General features: G+C 37.6%; 1 protein-coding gene across 45 annotated transcripts in view; it reads left to right on the top strand.

Moving 5' to 3' along the window:
* The window catches only part of sorbs1 (sorbin and SH3 domain containing 1), a 160115-nt gene that overhangs the window by 91200 nt on the left and 50530 nt on the right, over positions 1-18385 (top strand). For 35 of the 45 annotated variants that reach the window (XM_062975926.1, XM_062975929.1, XM_062975920.1 and 32 more), the window contains 6 exons: positions 1013-1076; positions 3243-3317; positions 3612-3674; positions 7540-7587; positions 10177-10306; positions 15399-15513. In XM_062975926.1, the coding sequence (XP_062831996.1) occupies positions 1013-1076; positions 3243-3317; positions 3612-3674; positions 7540-7587; positions 10177-10306; positions 15399-15513 (495 nt within the window). The remainder of the gene's footprint in view (positions 1-1012; positions 1077-3242; positions 3318-3611; positions 3675-7539; positions 7588-10176; positions 10307-15398; positions 15514-18385) is intronic. The other 10 variants (XM_062975921.1, XM_062975928.1, XM_016996274.2 and 7 more) reach the window with 3 other exon arrangements.

Raw genomic sequence — 18385 nt, forward strand, 5'->3', positions numbered from 1 at the left:
TTAATTATCCACCTTTCCTGATGTCTCAAGGCAGGGTACAACAAATTTAAAAACAAATGAACATAAAAATATAATAAACTACTAAAGTACATTAAATAAATACACACACACATGGGTCTTCACTTGCGTTTTAAATTCCAACACCTTGTTTAGCTTTCAGAGCTCTCCCAGCAGGTTGTTCCACAGTTGTGTGGTGGCTGATGAAAATGTCCTCTTGGTGATAGTCACCAGTCAGGTTGTGACTGGTTGTAGTAGCTCCCCACCAGAGGACCTCAGTGTCCTAAAGGGCAAATTGTGCAGGAGAAGGCCATCTTCTAGATAACCTGGACCCAATCCACTGAGGGCTTTAAAGGTCAACACCAATACTTTGTACTTTGCTTACAAACTAATTGGCAGCCAGTGGGTCTTGCTTCCAGATGTTTCTGTAGCTAATTTGGCTGCCATGTTTTGAACTAACTGTCAAGAAAGAAATAACCAGAATTTCCGTAGAAACTCGGGTTTGTTTTCACAATAAAATAAAAAATAAAATAAAATCACACACGGGTGTTCTGTTGTCTGTTTAGCAGCTCTTGCTGAAATGGGTTGTGAATAGGCAGTGAATATTAGTATGCTTTTCATTTTCACAAATACTTAACAAGAAGAAATTTTCCAGTGTAAGAATTATCTTAGCATCAAATGTTATTTATTAGTCCACATATAAGAGTTTAATAATTGTTCTATGGTGTTCTTCTAATCTTTATGTTCTAGATCTCTTAATGAAAGATTTTGTTTGCTGGAATGGGTTAGTCCTTAAGCCTTAGTCTTGATTCATAGCACTTCAGAACACAGATTCATATTCTTATGCTAGTTTCCAATAACCAATGTCTGATCACTGCAAACAAAAGATTAAACAAAATAGGCCTTTAGACTGTTTCAAGAGATGTTCATATGTTATGTTGTTAAGAAATTAGCCTCAAATCGCAGCCCATTGAAATCTTATGCAAATATTTTGTTTTGTTGCTTTTTCATTTAGAACACGGATCGATCAAAGGATTGGTACAAGACAATGTTCAAACAAATCCACAGACTGACAAAAGGTACTGTTAACTTACATCCTTATTTTGCAAAACCCTTATACATTTGGTAGGGATAATCTTGGTATATATCCAAAAGCATTGCCTGAGTTTCCAAAAATTCAAGACAAAATCTAGATAGCATAAATACAAACTACACATTAAGTTACATGTGTAAATATTTAAATTTTGTTCATTAGGTAGTGTTGCAAGATGGGCTCATCGGGACTGGAATGTAACATGTGGGAGGAGGCCTTTTAATATTTTCCCTTCCCCTGAAGTTCCCTCTGAAAGAGAATGGAAGTTTCCTTTGTGGCACTTTTAGTAGCTTGGAGAGGGACCATTTCATGTGAACTATGGGAATTGGGGTGGATAGTTAAAGTATATCTGGCTCTGTCATGAAACAGTGGCAAGTAGCAGATGTTGAGTGGTATAGTGATGTTGCCCCATCCCCTTATTTTGGAGTACATATCTCTGTATTCTAAGCAGGCTGTGCTGCTGTCCCAGGTGTGCTGAAAGATGCTGTTCTGATCACTAGGATTGAAATAAAATGTTAGTCTGATTGACCATGGTGAAATTTCATGAAATCTTGTCTTTGGCCTCCAGGAAAAGAAATCTCTAGATCTGGCTCTAACTTAAAACGTGTGTCGTGGTCCTAAACCTAATCTGGGGTAGAGAAAGTACAGCCCATTACCACATGCAACCCCAGAACCCCACTTTTGTAACCCAATCAATCTCTTCAAGTAACTGGAATCCCCCTTTTAAGAATACAGGCAGTTCCCAAGTTACAAATAAGATAGGTTATTCGGGTTTATTCTTAAATTGAATCTGTATGTAAGTCAGAATAGATACATTTTAAAAATTTAACGGCAGCCATATCTATCTATCTATCTATCTATCTATCTATCTATCTATCTATCTATCGATATATATATATATAAAAGCTTTGGATGGCATACAGAAGGGTTAACATTCCTGTGATGTTTGTTTTGCTGTCTGTGCCCCTGTTAAGATGATTTTACCTCACTTTCTGTCCCTGTGATAATTGGATTTTGGAAAATTTAGCTTGTTATGGAAACAAGGATTGGTGATAAAGCTTACATTGAGGCACTTTTACCCCATAATAATAGTTTCAGGAAAGAATTTCCCTTCTCAGGGATAGATTTCTCTCTCACTTCCTGTTGTCTCATCCCTGTTCTTAACTATGAGTCATTTGTAAGTTGGATGTTTGTAGCTCAGGAACTGCTTGTAATATGTTGGGCACAACTTTCAGGCAACAATAGCCTGAAAATTGTCCCCAAAGCCATTGCAGGCAAACATGTTGAAATTCTCCTCATTCCACCATGCACCCTCAGAACTCCCAATTTCTTCTCAAATATCTTTTGCATCCGATTTTCCTTCAAAATTGTGGTAGGGAATGACAAAGAGAAAACAGGGTATTTTTACATGCTTAGGTAGGGATATTTCCTGCTGGGGGAATAAAACTGTTCCCTGCTCCACTCAGTCGTACATCCTTGTTCAAATTCCTTGCTTGCAACTTTAGTTCAAAGAATAAAAATTATGTCACTTTTATTCACTTAATATCATATATTGCTTGGTCCCTGGGGTTTTTATATTGCATGCCAGAGCAGCTGGATGCCATTTGCTACCCTTTGGATGCATCTATTTTCATTAGAGCTCCAACTCGGTGAAAAAGGCATGTTTCCACATTGTAGGCGACAGAGACAGTCGTTGCTTAAAGCATTGATAAAGTGGATATTTTTCCATGTCTAACAAACTAGAAACTTGTAGGCATTTCATTTTCATCTATCTGATATCCAAAGTTGTGGAGTCATTTTTGAAATGGAGCACAATTTTTAATTCGATTTCCCACCAACCTTTAATTGAACTCACCTCTTCTGTTCCACTTTGCATTCATTCTTTTCCTGCATCTCAACATATTAGGTGAGTTATTAAGAGAGTGATATTGTGTGAGATATACTTTGGAAGAGGAGTTAAGAAGAAAGGTAGAGATTTGTATACAGCTGCCTCAGGTGAGCAACATAAGGGCAAATGTTACCTGGCGCTTTATGGGGCATAAACTTAAATGCCAGTTTCAGCATCTTGTGTGTGAGGACATACTTGTTTTTTCCATCTTTCCCCTCATAGCTTTCCTGTCTGTTCTTTCCTAAACGTGCTCTTTCTGCACAGACACTCCTGAAGAAAACCCTTATTGCCCTACCTACATATTCCCTGAACTTCCTGATATCCAGTCCCAAGCCAAAGGTACCATAAGCTTAGCCAGAGTATCTGCTGCTTTGTTTGGTTTAACCACACTCTTCTTTCTCACACTAGTTTTCTCTTGGTAGAATGCTTGTCATTTTATCATGTTTGCATATTGAGTGGTATTGAGTATGTCTCCTTGTGTGATGTATACAGAGACAGAATACTTCCTAACCTGTAATTCTTTTGAAGAGTATGATGTCAAAAACATAATAGTGATAGAAAATTGGGGAAATATTTGCTTCCTCCACTTTAGTGTGGCTCTTGTCCAACCCCACTGTTCTGTCTCTGCTGCAGAGGAAAATCCTTATTATCCTACATACCAGTTTCCTGTGTCTACTCCTAGCCCTAAATCTGAAGGTAAATAGTAAAGGTGAATTAACTATGGTATTCCTTTTGCACAAATGCTTCTGCTTTCTCCTTAATTTCCCAATCAGAGTTTTCATAGTTTGCCTTTTGTTTCCTTCTAATGATCTGTTGCCAGTAATATCTTGGGTGTTTTTCCTGGCTTTGCATTGCTGTTTCAGCCTTCTAACTCTGACTAATACCATAGGGCTTCAACCTGCTTGTCTTTGTATGGTCAGTGCAAGCCGTATGTGTGCAGTGGTGACTTGGCATGTGGGCTCCAGATTCAATAAATGGAATAGGGTTGTCATTGTTCCACAAACCAGTATTGTATTCTTACAAGATGGGATGAATGATAGTGACATTTTTGGAAGGTCTGTAATTCCAAGAGAAGCAAAATAGATGGCTGATTTACAGCACTCTCACAGTTCTTATACAGATTATAACATTGGCAAACACACGTTTTGGTGCTTCAAATGCTCACCCTCTTTGACCTGCTGATTCCAAAAATGGCATCAGTTTTCCCCTATCAGTGCTAGTCTTTGAGATACAAAACATGCCATCTACCAATTGCCATCTGCTTGCCCATAGAAAATCATAATAACCATATCTAAGAAACTAGAGCTGATGCAGTTTTCTGAGTCAGTGCTCCAGATAACCTAGGAACAGGATTAAAATCAAAGACACAGAGATTTTTTTTTGTTGGGCTGTGTAATTTATGTCTTTTATCTGAGGCATCTTCATCTCATACTATAAAGCAGAATAGGGGGTGGATGCAAGATACAAGGTAATTTCTGCAGTTATTTATCTTTCCAATACAATGCCCTTTATGAAGAACCATACCATCACATTTAAGTACAATATATTAAAATATGGCATTCCATGTCAACAACAGACAAAATGTGTGTATATAAATAAGCAATAAGTGATGTGAACATTACAGTAACCTATGGGATATTGGAAATAATAGAAAAGTCTCCATGGACTCTCCTTTACAACATGGTTTAGAAAACCTAATGCACACTTTAAGAGCAAGTCACTGCAAACTATGATAACCCAAAGCATTTGACTGGATATGATATTGCATTGTCTGTAAAAGTTCCTCCCCTGGAGATTTAGTATATGATTTCCAGTGACATTAAGTTTATTATGGGGTTTACATCTATAGTTATTTATGAATGTCTATATATTACTTATTTACTGCTTTTCCTCTTTCAAAAGAGACTCGAAGCAGCAGTGCTGTGCACCTTTGTTACATTGGTGTGTCATGCTTGGCGGTGAATCCAAACAAAGGGCTGAACCAGATCCTAATGTATGCTGTGTCATAGAGGAAACTCTCCAAGAAGCCAGGGTGTATGGTTTCAAGTAGCCCAGACCTGATTGTGCGGCTCATGCTACCAGTTTCTTGTTCATTTCTGTATATTTTGGATATTTTTGCTAGCAGCTGCAGAAGGCATGCTAAATGGATACACTTAGGTGCAATTTCAATCAAGTCACTCCAGAAGAGATTTGGATTTCTAATTCTGAGCAGCCCAGAGCTGATTGTGAGGTACACACCTCCAGTTGCATATCCATTTTTCCACAAATGATTATTATCAGAGAGGAAAATGTCTGATAGTTTCCAATGCTGAAAGGAAGCCTTAATCTTCAAAGCAACAATATTACTTTGTCTCCCGTCCTCCCAATATTTGTTTGCATCTTTGTTCATAAGTTTTGCATATCAACTGTTGAAGAAACAGATTTATAGTTTATTTTTAAAATCTTGAATCTATTTATTGTTGTCAGGACTAAGGACTTTACCACACAAGCTCTAAAATTGGAATTTTGGCATTGTAAATCCAAGTAGCTTGAGAACCAGAGGTAGCAACGGAACCCAGCGAGAGAGATAGGAATGGAAATGCTGCAGAAGGTGGTGGCTGCTGCTGCTGCTGCTGGGGCAGCAAAGACCCAGCTTAAGGACAGCATGCTGGCTCTGTTGGTTTCACCTTGCCTCGCTGCACTTTCTCAACCCCTCTCCCTGTCTCCTTGCTGGGATCCAGAGGCGGGGAGGGAGGAAGAGAGAGAAACATCAAAAGAGGAGGCTGCTGCAGCAGATGCTACTGAGATGGCAAGGTGCCTAGCTAAAGGGCAGTTATCTGGCTCTGCCCCACCTGCCCACCTGGTATTGGCAGAAATGGTGAAGGGGCCTGCCTAGCCCATGCCCTTCACCTTTGCTCCTCCTCCACCAGTGACAAGGAGATTGGAGTCCAGGGCTGAGGCCTTCCATGGCCAGCCCTGCAGGGAGTCTAGGAAAGGGAGAAGTGGCTTGCTGAAGTTTATTCTGTCTTAATATTGGACCCCTTTTGCCAAGTTATACCCCAAGGCTTTCTGGAACACAGTGATGTCATTTCTGAAAGGAGGATTTTGCCCAAGTTTGGATGTGCAGAGGCAGGCAAGTTTTATTGGAACTAGGGCAGTTTAGCCAAGTCCCGGAGCCTCCAGATGGCGTAGTGGACTAAGTGACTTGAAGGTTGGGTTGCTGATCTGAAAGCTGCCAGGTTCGAATCCCACCTGGGGAGAGTGTGGATGAGCTCCCTCTATCAGCTCCAGCTCCATGCGGGGACATGAGAGAAGCCTCCCACAAGGATGGTAAAAACATCAAAACATCCGGGCGTCCCCTGGGCAACGTCCTTGCAGACGGCCAATTCTCTCACTCCAGAAGCAACTCCGGTTGCTCCTGACACGAAAAAAAAAAAAGCCAAGTCCCAACTTATGGTATCATCGCAGCTTGCAAGCTGAGGTTTATTGTTGCCAGAAATATTCCTCTGGCCACCAGGAGTGCTGCCAGTTGATTGAAGGGTGAATTATAGCTTTCATCACAGTAGGAATCAGGAATCAGTAAGGAATCAGGAATCAGTAAGGTCCTGAATAGTTCTTTAAGGCTATGCACACTAACCTAGATCCTTAATCTGAAGTGCTTAGGTGGAGGACAGAGTGTTCGTAGATTTATTCTCTTCTTGATTTCCCATTGAACTTGATCCCTAAATAATTATCTGCTAGCCACTCTAACATAAGGTCTGCCGTACAGGCTTGTCTTTTTAAGTGTAAGGTAGTGTTCTTTCACAAGCTCCAGGTTGTCTTTCTAACCTATCCTATGCCATTAGAATACTGTAATAGAAAAATATTTTTACTCAAAGATTACTTCCATCTTACCTGTAATGCAGGTTTTGAAACAAGTAAGGGATATAAAAAGTTTTTGAAAAATGCTCGAAAACAAGTTTCCAGAGTATTAGAAACCCTGAGAAGAAGAATCCAGTACTGATGAGAATCTTCACACTTCAAGACTTGTTCTGACCAAAATTTGAACATGGCTCTTCTGAGCAGAAAACAACATTTTTCTGCACATCAGGAAACAGCATTTTAAACACAGAAAATGCTGTTTTCTGTCCAAAATAATTTTAGTTCTGCACAGAATAAATTCCAATTGTGAATAGTCAGGGATGTCCTCACAGTGGGAAGAAAATAGTTACAATTACCCATTGCTTTCTTAGAGAATGAGATTAGCAAAGCATTCTTACAACTTAGTGCAAAGAGATTTACTAGTGATGGTGGGCGAAGGGTCCTATTTAGACATACAAAATAATGGACATGGAGCACATAGACTAGGTTTTCTAAATGTAGCTTTTCCTCATAACACATAGTGTATATAAAATATTTGCATTTTCCATGATTACAGTTGGATGCCTGAGCCTTCTCGGCATATTATCTGCTTGTGCTAGCATCATGAATATGAGGGAACTACTGAATGATATTAGAGTCACACTAAGAACCATACAGGAATAAAAGGAAAAGCCATCAGTTACATTATCATGGATCATCTAAAATTATATTTCTCTTCCAGATGAAGACTCCGATTCCTGTGTTCCTCAATATTCATTTTACAAAGACAGTAAGTATGTGGTAGTTGAACACTCAAAATGTACATAGAAATTCTAACAATTTAGAATACAACAAGAGGTTGATGCAGTGGAAATTACAGCAGGAAAACTATTTTGCTTCTAAATTACAACATCCCAGTGATATAAAATAAGTATAATCAATTAAGTTGAAAAGTAGGCACATCAGAAATCCATGTGAAATAAAGAGCAAAAGAGAAAAAAGAAAAGCCCTTAAGAATATCCTTTTGACAACTTTTCTTTATTATTCAAAATGCTTCCTAATCCCATTAGAGTAAACCTGTTGCATTTTTGCCATCTCTTATATTTATTATTATTTTGTTTATATATTAAAGTATCTTACATCACTGAACTAAATAGAACTTTTGAAAGGCTGGGCAGAGATTGTGAAGAACATAAGACGAGAGGAGCTAAAATTCAAACTGTTTGGTAATCTGCAATATATGAAGAAGGCTGTTGATAACAGCTCCACTATTCCAAGTTGATAAACTGCCCAGAAATGCTGATAGGTAATTTCAGTAAGAGAAACAATTAGACTATGCTAAATAGATATATTTTCCAATTTGATTGCAATGCATGACATTTATGTACTTTTTCTAAGAGGAATGCATATGTTTATCTATGACTGCATATAACAGATATCTAAAAGATTGCAAGAGAGCATGCTCATTCTCCCATAGGAATGTCCTAAGATTTCACTACTTAAGTGGTATTCTGATGTTAACTCTGCCTGTCTGGGCTTCACCACCTTCACAATTGGGAACCAAAGTAGCCAAAATGTGATAACGAGATCCCAAACAGTATCTCAATTAACTGATAGCAAACAATCCTCAGGGGAACCACATCAGTTCCAAAGGGAAAGCAAAGGAAGTGTTTTTTGATGGGTTGAATGAGAAATGAGAGAAAAATTCATGCAACTGCTTTCTTTTTTCCTATACCCAGTGAGTGGGGAAGTACAATCAAGGATGCCAGTTTAGCTTTATTCCAGAAGCCTTTTGTGTAGACATTTCACTCCAATTTAAATGACAATGTAGTATGAACTTAATAGTTAAATATTCCACATTGACTATAAATGTAATGACTATATATACTTCCCCTTCCAAGAGTTGATCTTCCTCATAAGACATAGAAGACTTATAGCAGTTGAGTCCTCCTTCAGCAGATCAGTGCCATTAACAGCCAAGTCCTCCTGAGTGAAGATTAATAATAATAATAATAATAATAATAATAATAATAATAATAAAAACTTTATTTATACCCCGCCACCATCTTCCCGTGGGGACTCGGGGCGGCTCACAACGTTACAAAAGTAACAGCGCAAATACATTAAACAATATACACAGTTTAAAACACAAGAAGATGATAAAACAGAAGTTAAAACAAAGGTTTATACAACAGTAATAATATCAAACAACCACCAATGCAAATCTGTCAACTTCAAAGGTGGGGGGGGGGGGACTATAGCAGCAATATAAGATAAAATCATTAGATTAAAATACCCCGATGAAAGGAACCTAATAACATTCAGAATAGAATTATAATGAGGCTGGTCATCCAATAGCTGTCTCTCCAAAGGCCAGCCCAAACATCCATGTTTTCAAATGATAAGGCTGTGAGTCCCTTTAGAAGCCTCTTCTGTTTGGAACTGGAAGCAGTTTGTCCTATTCTTACGAGGGATCAGAACCTAAAGCACAGTCCAAGCTTGATAAGCCATAATCAAAACAAAGTCCAAATAGAGAATCTAGCAAGGAATCAAGGATCATAAATCCAAAACATTAAATAGCAGGGACTGGTTGTCAAGAGGTTGATTGAAGTTTCAGTACCAGCCAAGAAGATACCAGCTTGCTTTTAAAGAGACTAGGGTTCAGTCTACATTTACATATCTGATAGTATTTAGAGAGCAAACCTCACAGCTCTGTGCATGTAGGCTTTTACTGCATTTGAGGGCTTGTCAAACATTCATTTGTCATCACTCATGAGCACTTAAAGGTCTCTTCTCCAGCTGCTCTTCTTGCTTAACTAGAGAAAGGCTTAACTGTTCATCATGCTGAACTATGAGGGAGAACTTAGCGTAAGTCTTCATTGTTTTTTGGGGATGATAAACTCTCCAAGGTGGAGATATATATGATAGTTATATTTATATTCAATTGAATTGAACTCCCCTTTATCCCAGGCTGCATTCTCAATTATTTTAATTTCTATTCCTTTCCCTGCATTTTTAAAGAAGTAAACATGCCAGACGTGTTAAGATCAGCAATACAATATATACCCCATTCCCACTGTAACGCCTGAAATAAATATAATCTATCTCTTTTGCTCTTCTCATCTATGTCCCCTCTATGTATTTTAAGAGAAAGAAAAATATTTGTAGCATGCCCCTAAGTTTTGACTTCAAATTACCCATATGTCATAGCAAAATCTGCCCATGACTTATACATAAGGTGACTTATACTAGAGTATATACAGTGCATTAGATTGAAAGCTTTTGATGATTAATTAACTGTATCAATCATTTCTTCTCTGTAAAATTGTTGGCCCTATTGTTTTCCTTTCCAACTTAATTTTTTAAATCACCTTTGCAGCAAGATCACAGAATTCAGTTCCCCGTTCAAAGAGCGAGAATGATACCATTACCACAGAGAAGGTGGTGAGGAGATCTGCCACTCTGCCACTGCCAGCTCGTTCTTCATCTCTGAAAGGAAGTGTTGAGAGGTAATGCATGCTAAAAATCATTGAATTCTGTCATGGACAAAGGATCTGTAGCATTTTAATAGCCATTCTGTTTCAACAGAGCAAATTCTATAATAATCGCAAGTCTCACAACAAACAGCTGATAGCAGTTTTAATATTAGGGATATCATAATAATTTATTGATATAGCTCTATCAATGTATGTAGTGCTTCACAAGTAAAACAATTTTAAAATGAACAATGCAAATAAATATAAATATAAAAATAAATGCAATAGAATATAAAGCAAATTGACAAATATACATAGTTAAGAGTCAAGGTTATAAAGCTATAAGGCCCCACATGATATTCTTGCAAATAAGCTACTGTTAGTTGGAGTGGTAGTTGGTTAACTATCTGAATCCAGAGGGTGCTTACCAGTGTTTTCTCTTTCTCCTGAAGAGAAATGAGCTGTCGCAGGATTCTGTTCTGGAACCAGCGCTATTCAACATTTTTATCAATAATTTGTAATAAGAAATGCAAGGCATGCTTAATCAAATTTTTAGATGACACTAAATTAGGATGTGAAGCTTATGCCCCAGAAGACAGGATCAAAATCCAAAATGACCTTATCAAATTAGATTGCTGGACCAATACTAACAAAATCAATTTCAGCATGGAGAGATGTAATGTAGACAGAAAAAACTCGAACTGATACCTTGCTTAAAAACAGTATGTGTAAAAGGATCTAGAAGCCTTAGTAGACCACAAGCTCAACATGTCAACAATGTGATGCGGAAGCTTAAAAAGTCAATGTGATTCTAAGTTGCATCAATTATAGTACGGTGTCTAGATCAGGGGTATTTAACCCTTTTGGTGCCATACATCCCTTAGGCAGGTAAAAAGCGTGGACCTCTTCTCAAAAACTAAACTCAGATTGGCAGGTCACACAATAATTTGTACATAGTAGGGCTGAGATCATCTAGTATCTAGTCTAACAATTACCGTAATTTTAAAGTATGGATAAGCATAAGTAATTTTAAGAGATGTGTAATAACTGTAATGTGATATGAAATGAATACTGCTGTAATTTATTATTGCATACATTCAGAAGTGAAGGAAATACTGGATTTCAGTTAGAGGTCAGAGAAAATAAATATAATAAGTTGATCAAGTTCACAGACCCACCCACCCCCAAAATATTTCCATTGAGCCCCAATGGACCCCTGATTAAGGATTCCCAGTCTCAATTGAGGAAAGTCACAATCCCACTCTATTCTGCTTTGGTCAGACCTCACCTGGAATACTGGGTCTAGTTCTTGGCAGCACAATTCAAGAAGGATATTGATAAACTGGAATGTATCCAGAGAAGGTCGACCAAAATTATCAAAGTTTGGAAACCAAGTCCTGCAAGGAACAGCTTACAGAGCAGGATGTGTTTAGCTTGGAGAAAAGGCTGAGAGGGGACATGATAGACATATTTAAATATTTGAAAGGATGTCACATTGAGGAGAGATCAAGTTTGTTTTCTACTGCTCTGATGACTAGGAACAATGCATCCAACAGGCAGGTAAAGAGATTCCACCTAAATATTATTAAAAACTTCCTGATGGTAAGAGCTGTTTGGCAATGGACTAGGCTGCTTCAGATTAAAAACCTCTCCTTCTCTGGAGGTTTTGAAGCAGAGGCTGGATGGCTATCTGTTGAGGATGCTTTGATTGTGTGTCCCTGCATGACAGGCTATTGGACCGTATGACCCTTTGTGGTCTATTCCAGTTTTTTAATTATTATTCAAACTAAAATTTCAAAAGATTTGAAAAAGAAAGTAGTTTTTTTTTTTAAAAAAAAATTGAGATTTAAAAACTACAAAAGGGACTTGTCTCCAAATGTTTGGGGATATCAAGCAGCAAGGGAAAAAAGAAGAAAGCCAAGCCATGGAATAGGAAATACCAAACAATCTGATAAAGAAAAATGGTAACTGAAACCTAGGGAGCAGCTAGGTTGTGTAGGGCTATGAAAATTTAAATTAAAAAGTCTATACTACATGTTGTAACAAATCACCAGTCAATGAAGAGAGATAAAAATGGTAATATAATCAAAACGTCAGGTTAAAAATATATTCTTAGTGAAATGTTGAATAGAAACTAGGGGACTATGTTGAAATAGTGAAGACCATTCATGGGAGTTAGGGGTGCAGGACTACCATGAGAGGGGGAAAATGACCCCCCCCCCAGGGCACAGTACAAAAATCTCCACCTTACTCTAAAGCCATTTCTGCTATACCTCAATCTATTCTGCCTCCCAGGACAATGACTCTGCTGTAGCGCTCTACTTCTCTTCTTGGTTTCTTTTCAATATCACAACCCATGCCTTTCCCATTTCGGCACCAGATGGCTTACTTCCATGCTACTTTTGTCACCTCCTACTTGCCTACGTCACCGCCATTTCCACTTCTCAGCTCTCTCCTCCCTGATTTGGAACAATGTGCAGAGTTCTCATACCACCCACAGGAAATGTCACAAACGTCACCCTCGAATCACCAACAGAAGAGTCTTATAGTCCAAGCCAGTTCACAGTAGCAACAGTAGCAACAGAATTCAAGGGAACAAGCAGAAGGGAAGTGAAATAACAGTCCTGAGTCAATCCAGTTACCAGAATTCCAAACAACAAAGTTGTATCTGCATAATTCAAAGCCAAAGTCATGAATTTATCCAAATTTCCAAAAGCATCCACGGTTCTCAAGGTCCAGGCTTGGTTATGAAAGTTGCAGCCAGCAATTAGGCAACACACTACAAACCCTCAACTGCTGCTTTCATAGCTGATCCCTCTTTCTAGCCCTCTTCTCCACAATCCTGGCTGAATACCTCATCTGAGCTTTCTCTTTCTTCTGTTCCACAAAGGAAAACTGAGTTATTCCTTCCTCAGCCTGCTCTTCAGACGCCTTTTGAGTTTGGCCAGCAGCCTGAGTAGTAGTTACTTCTGGGTGTGGCTGAGGGAGTTGCTGTTCCAGACTGAGCCCGACTAAACCCTCAGCCACACTATCAATAACAGGAAAGCCATGATGATGACTTGAAAACTCAGAGCCCAGCTCTAAATCAGTGAGGAGGGCAGCTGAGAAGTGAAAGAAGTGGCAGAATAGGGTTATGGGAGAGATGGAGAGATGAGCAGTGCAGCTGGCCTGGGAGGGAGGAGGTGGTGTTATAGTGCCAAAGAAGGAAAAAGAGTTATGGACCAAGGTGTGGACTGAAAAAGGATATGGAGAAGTGAAGAAGGAGGGCAAAGAGAATAACTATGAACACTGTGGGAGATTTTTTTCTTAATGTGAGGAACAAAAGACAAAACTCAACACTAAAAATATGTGCTTCCTTCACAGGATGAATGGGAATGTTATTAAACAGTGATGGAAAATATATGTTATAAAGAATATTTTGCTGGAAAAATAAGTAATTCCCAAGAAGTTTTGCTTACAATATTTCATTAAAAAAGAAAAACATGTCTTCTGAAATCACAACACAATCACAGTCAAATCTCTTTTGATAGTCTCAATCATATATATTATCTGGGGATGATAAATCTCAATCCAGTTGTTATTTCTAATTATAATGAATCCACAAAATCAGTGGATATTTGATACGACAAAAATTATAAAACTTTGTTTGATCTTACAATGTCTTGGAGGAGTTCCAAAGTTAAGTTGACTTACACAGGAGAAGATAACTAAACATAAACAATTTAGTTCCTAAACAGGAACTAAACAGGTAGAAACGGATCAAAACCTGTTTTATCAAATTGGTGTAATACTTCTCATTTATGTGATTCCTACTACCAAACTGCATTCTGGACCAGCTTTAGCCTTTGAGTGTTCTGCAAGAGCAGCTCTATATTGAATGTTTTGCACTAAGCTGTACATGACACAACTAAGCCATTTACTGTCCTAGCCAAATCTACATTCTTTAGGAATCTCTTTAATTACCACATATTTTCACCTGGACAAAGGTCCCTCTGGCCTTTGCCCAGGTTAAGGCAAGGTTCAGAAGAAGTTAAACACAAATCCAAGTTTTAAAGATGATTCTAACGGCATTCAACAGTTATGTTTGAGGACTGTCAAATTCACCTTTCTTTTTCAATTATGTAACTTAAGGATAACAATATTTCATTTGCCTGGATTACCTTTCTCAAAGTATTTTTGCTTTTTTTGCTTTTGAAAATCTAATTGTTCCACGAGCTTTAAAATTACAATCTATATTTAGCTTTTGTTTCTAATACATCATTATCTATTATAGGTATATATAGTTATATCTAGCATCTAACTCTAGTATGTAATACATCTTTACTGTTTTTCATTCTTCAGTACTTAAACGTGGTTAAGATGTTTATAAATGCATGACTGAGAAAGTCTTTTAGAAGCACCCTAAGCTAATTTATATGGCATTCTTTCATTCAGTTAAACTTTAACATTTGTGAGTTTCTTCTAATACTGTATTATTTCTTTTGGTTCCAAACAGAAAACTATATTGCAGAGAGCCAGTGTAGTGTAATGGTTTGAGCATAGGACTATGATTCTTGAGGCCAGGGTTTGAATCCCTGCTCAGCCATGGAAACCTACTGGGTGAGCTCAGGCAAGTCATACTGTCTCATCCTTAAAAGAAGACCAAGGCAACCCCCCTCTGAACAAACATTGCCAAGAAAAACCTGTGATAGGTTTGTCTTAGGGTCCCCATGAGCTGGAAATGGCTTGAAGGCATACAAGGACACGAGCATCAACACTGGGCTGTAGAGAATTTTTGACAAGTGAAATTATATTCTAGCATATCACTGAGTAGTGGTTTCATTGAAACCTTCCACAATCTTTCAGAGCAGTGTAAACTGGATGGCACAAAAGCAAAACGTGAGATTAATAATTCATTTTTGACTGGATCTATATAATATAATCCGGTTTCAGAGTACAGATTCACTGCATTGAACTGGGTAATATGGCAGTGCAAACGCATATAATCCAGTTAAATTGAGTTAATCTGCATCCTAAAACTGGATTATATGGCAACTTATATCCAGCATTTGTTTCTCCATCAAATCAGCATTAACTTTTCAAAAGAAATGTCATTTCTGATGTATTGCTCTTTTTTAATATCCAGGAATGATTGGGAACCTCCAGACAAAAAGGTAGACACAAGAAAATACTATGCTGAACCTAAAAGCATATATGAATATCAACCAGGGAAGTCCTCATTTCTGGACAATGAACATTTGGTAATGTTGATTTTATCCTATGTTATTATATGTTTGCTGCTCGCGTTATTTCATACAGTTTGTTTTTATCATTGGCTTGTTTTAAGATATTTTAATATTTAACATCTGAATATTCTTAGAGAAGTATATAAACAGCTGGCTATTTGGACAAAGTAAATTTTGAATTGAATCATTGGGTACATTTTGATAACATTTTAAGGTTAAATGAGGATAATTTTCAGAACTGTTTGTTCTTATTTATTCCCTAGCCTTGTGGACAGTAATATTTTGTACATTTGCTCACCTATTCAGTGGATAATTAGAGCTGCATAGAACAGAGGCAGAGTGCCCTTCTCCTACCCTCTCTTTCTTTTTGTAATTATATTTTTAAAATCCAGTTTTAAAAAGAGATAGGTCATTATCCTCAAGTAATGGACCTGCCTAATTATTTCAATCCAAAATTTGTAGACACTTGCTGTGCCAATAATATGATGCAATTAAAAAGGATCTGCCAAAACTGTATATGATATGAAAGGTGAATGGACTTAGTTTTTGCTATCTGCATTGTATTGGAGGAAATGTGTATCTGGGGAAGAGTGTGTATTTCTCATATAGAAGGCTTCAGTTCAGTCTGTGGAAGATTCACTCAGGATTAAACTGTATGCTATATTTCATGCATAATATGCAGCTGAATATTATTTTATATATTTCGTCACACATTATTTTGCTTCACAACTACATTATAGAAGCAGATTTCAACCCTCATGTGCAAAGTGGCAACCCAAGAAATGCATATGTTAGCAGTTTGTTGAATGTGAATATTCAGGTCACACATACAAAAATGTGTGCTGAGATAAAATCTGTGTAAAAAATATTTTGCAATTTCTGAATATATTGCTCAGAAGCTTAGTAGATCTGAGGATAAATCCATCTTGACTCATGCTTGAGGTACTTCTCTTTTGTTTTAATGAGTGGCAGCTACAGATTAGGACAACAGTATGATGGAAGGGCAGAAATGGCCTAAACATTTGGATATAGGGCCAGCTGGCTCTTCTATAACAGCCTTTAATACAGATGAGAATGAAAAACAAGCAGTGCACTTTCCTATCTCCTGTCTCATTGATTGAGTCAGCTCTGCTTTTTTTAAAAAACAACAACTACTACATACTCATACTTTCTTTGTCCTTATTTGTGCAAGTGACAGAAAGTGAATGTCCTCTGTCACTGCCATAATTCCTCACAGCACAAGACACATAAGATTGACTTACAACAAGGTCAAATCAACTGCCACTCAAATGAGACAGAGGAAATCCACAATAGATAGGTTATCGTAGATTGCCTCCCTGTCTAATTTCTTTTGGAATAGGCTCTTTTAGTTTCATTTTAATTTCATATGAGGAAAGTAGTAACCTTACTATATTTGAAGATGCTTAGAATTCGCTGAACTGAGCAAAGCAACCCTGACTTCTGAGTTATCCTGTCCTACTTTTCCTTCTGAATGGAAATACAGTGGAATGATTCTTATTGAGAAGAAATATGTGGATTTAAAGTATTACGTAATTATTTGTTGATGGACCATATGGGACTCAAAGTACTTTTGATGTTGTGCTAGAGTCAAAGACTTAACCAAGGCTAGCCCATATGTTGTCATGGTTTTGTTTTTTATATGTGATGTATTCTTGCCCATGTCCCAGACAAAAATGAGTGCAGATCACACAAATCCAAGTTCTCATTAGTTGTAGTTATCCATCCATTCGCAAATTGCCTTTGTTTCCCTGTGAACCTTTGTTGTATATACATTTTGAATAACAAATTTTTGAGCATGACCAAATTGCTTTTGCTTATAGTTCTAGTGATCTAGGGATCTGTAGCTTCAGTTCTGGGAACCTCTGCCCCATAAGCCTTAATGGGCAACAGAGAGGAAAATATTAAATATTTTTCCACTAAAAATCATACACACCAATAGCAGCATTCCAGGCAGTGTCTGGAGGGTAGTTTGTGGAAAGAAGAGTACAAAGAGAGTGATTGTCCTCTTTCATGCCATGATGTTGGGGGGCACGGCGGGGGAGGGAATGGCCACTGCTCAATTAAAAAGGAAAAAAAGTGGGGTGGTGAATTCCAAGCCCGGAGCAGACATTTCATGTCATTTGTTGCAACATCTACTTTGATACTTTTGAGATGTGTTGAAAGTGAAAAAGGTATGTGTCACTGCACACTAATTGAATGCCTTATGGAAGTGCTAATATGTGGTGTGTGGAATGTTTTAGAAAAATGCAGAAATAATTAAAAATGATAAGAAAACCTACAAAGCATTCTGACAGAATTCAAAATAATTTATTATTGCTTCAATTTTGCTATGTGTTTTGCTACAATTGGGTTTTTCAGCCTTTATATTGTGATCTAACCATCTTATATATGCTGCCCAGAAGGTTTTGATTATGGTCAGTATGGAAATATTATGAACGAGTAAATGAACACTTTGTCTATCCACATAAGCCTCAAAAGAAAGGGCCTTCTGTTTTCTCAACACCTTCGGAATACATCTCTGCAATTAAATATTTAAATCAGCTTTACTCAGTTTACTCAGTGTATAGTGGTTGCATCAGTCAGGGTTCTGTTTTGCCTTTAAACAGATTGTGGGATCAAAACGGGATGCCTTTACAGGCCGCCAGTCTGTTCTTCTCCTCTCTCGTGTCTCCAATTTTGCAGTTCTTTCTGACTTTTTAATACATTCATTGGTGATCTGAGACAACAGCCAACAACAAATTACCTGTAGGAATTTCTCCATTAACATACTTTCTCTTACTATATGCTTTTTATTTTAAAATTCTGCTTTCACTCTGTTTACCAGTCAATGACAAAGGCTTTCTCACATATCAATGTACTGTTAAAG

This window comes from Anolis carolinensis, chromosome 3 (genome assembly GCF_035594765.1).
Source record: "Anolis carolinensis isolate JA03-04 chromosome 3, rAnoCar3.1.pri, whole genome shotgun sequence".
NCBI classification, from domain to species: domain Eukaryota; kingdom Metazoa; phylum Chordata; class Lepidosauria; order Squamata; family Dactyloidae; genus Anolis; species Anolis carolinensis.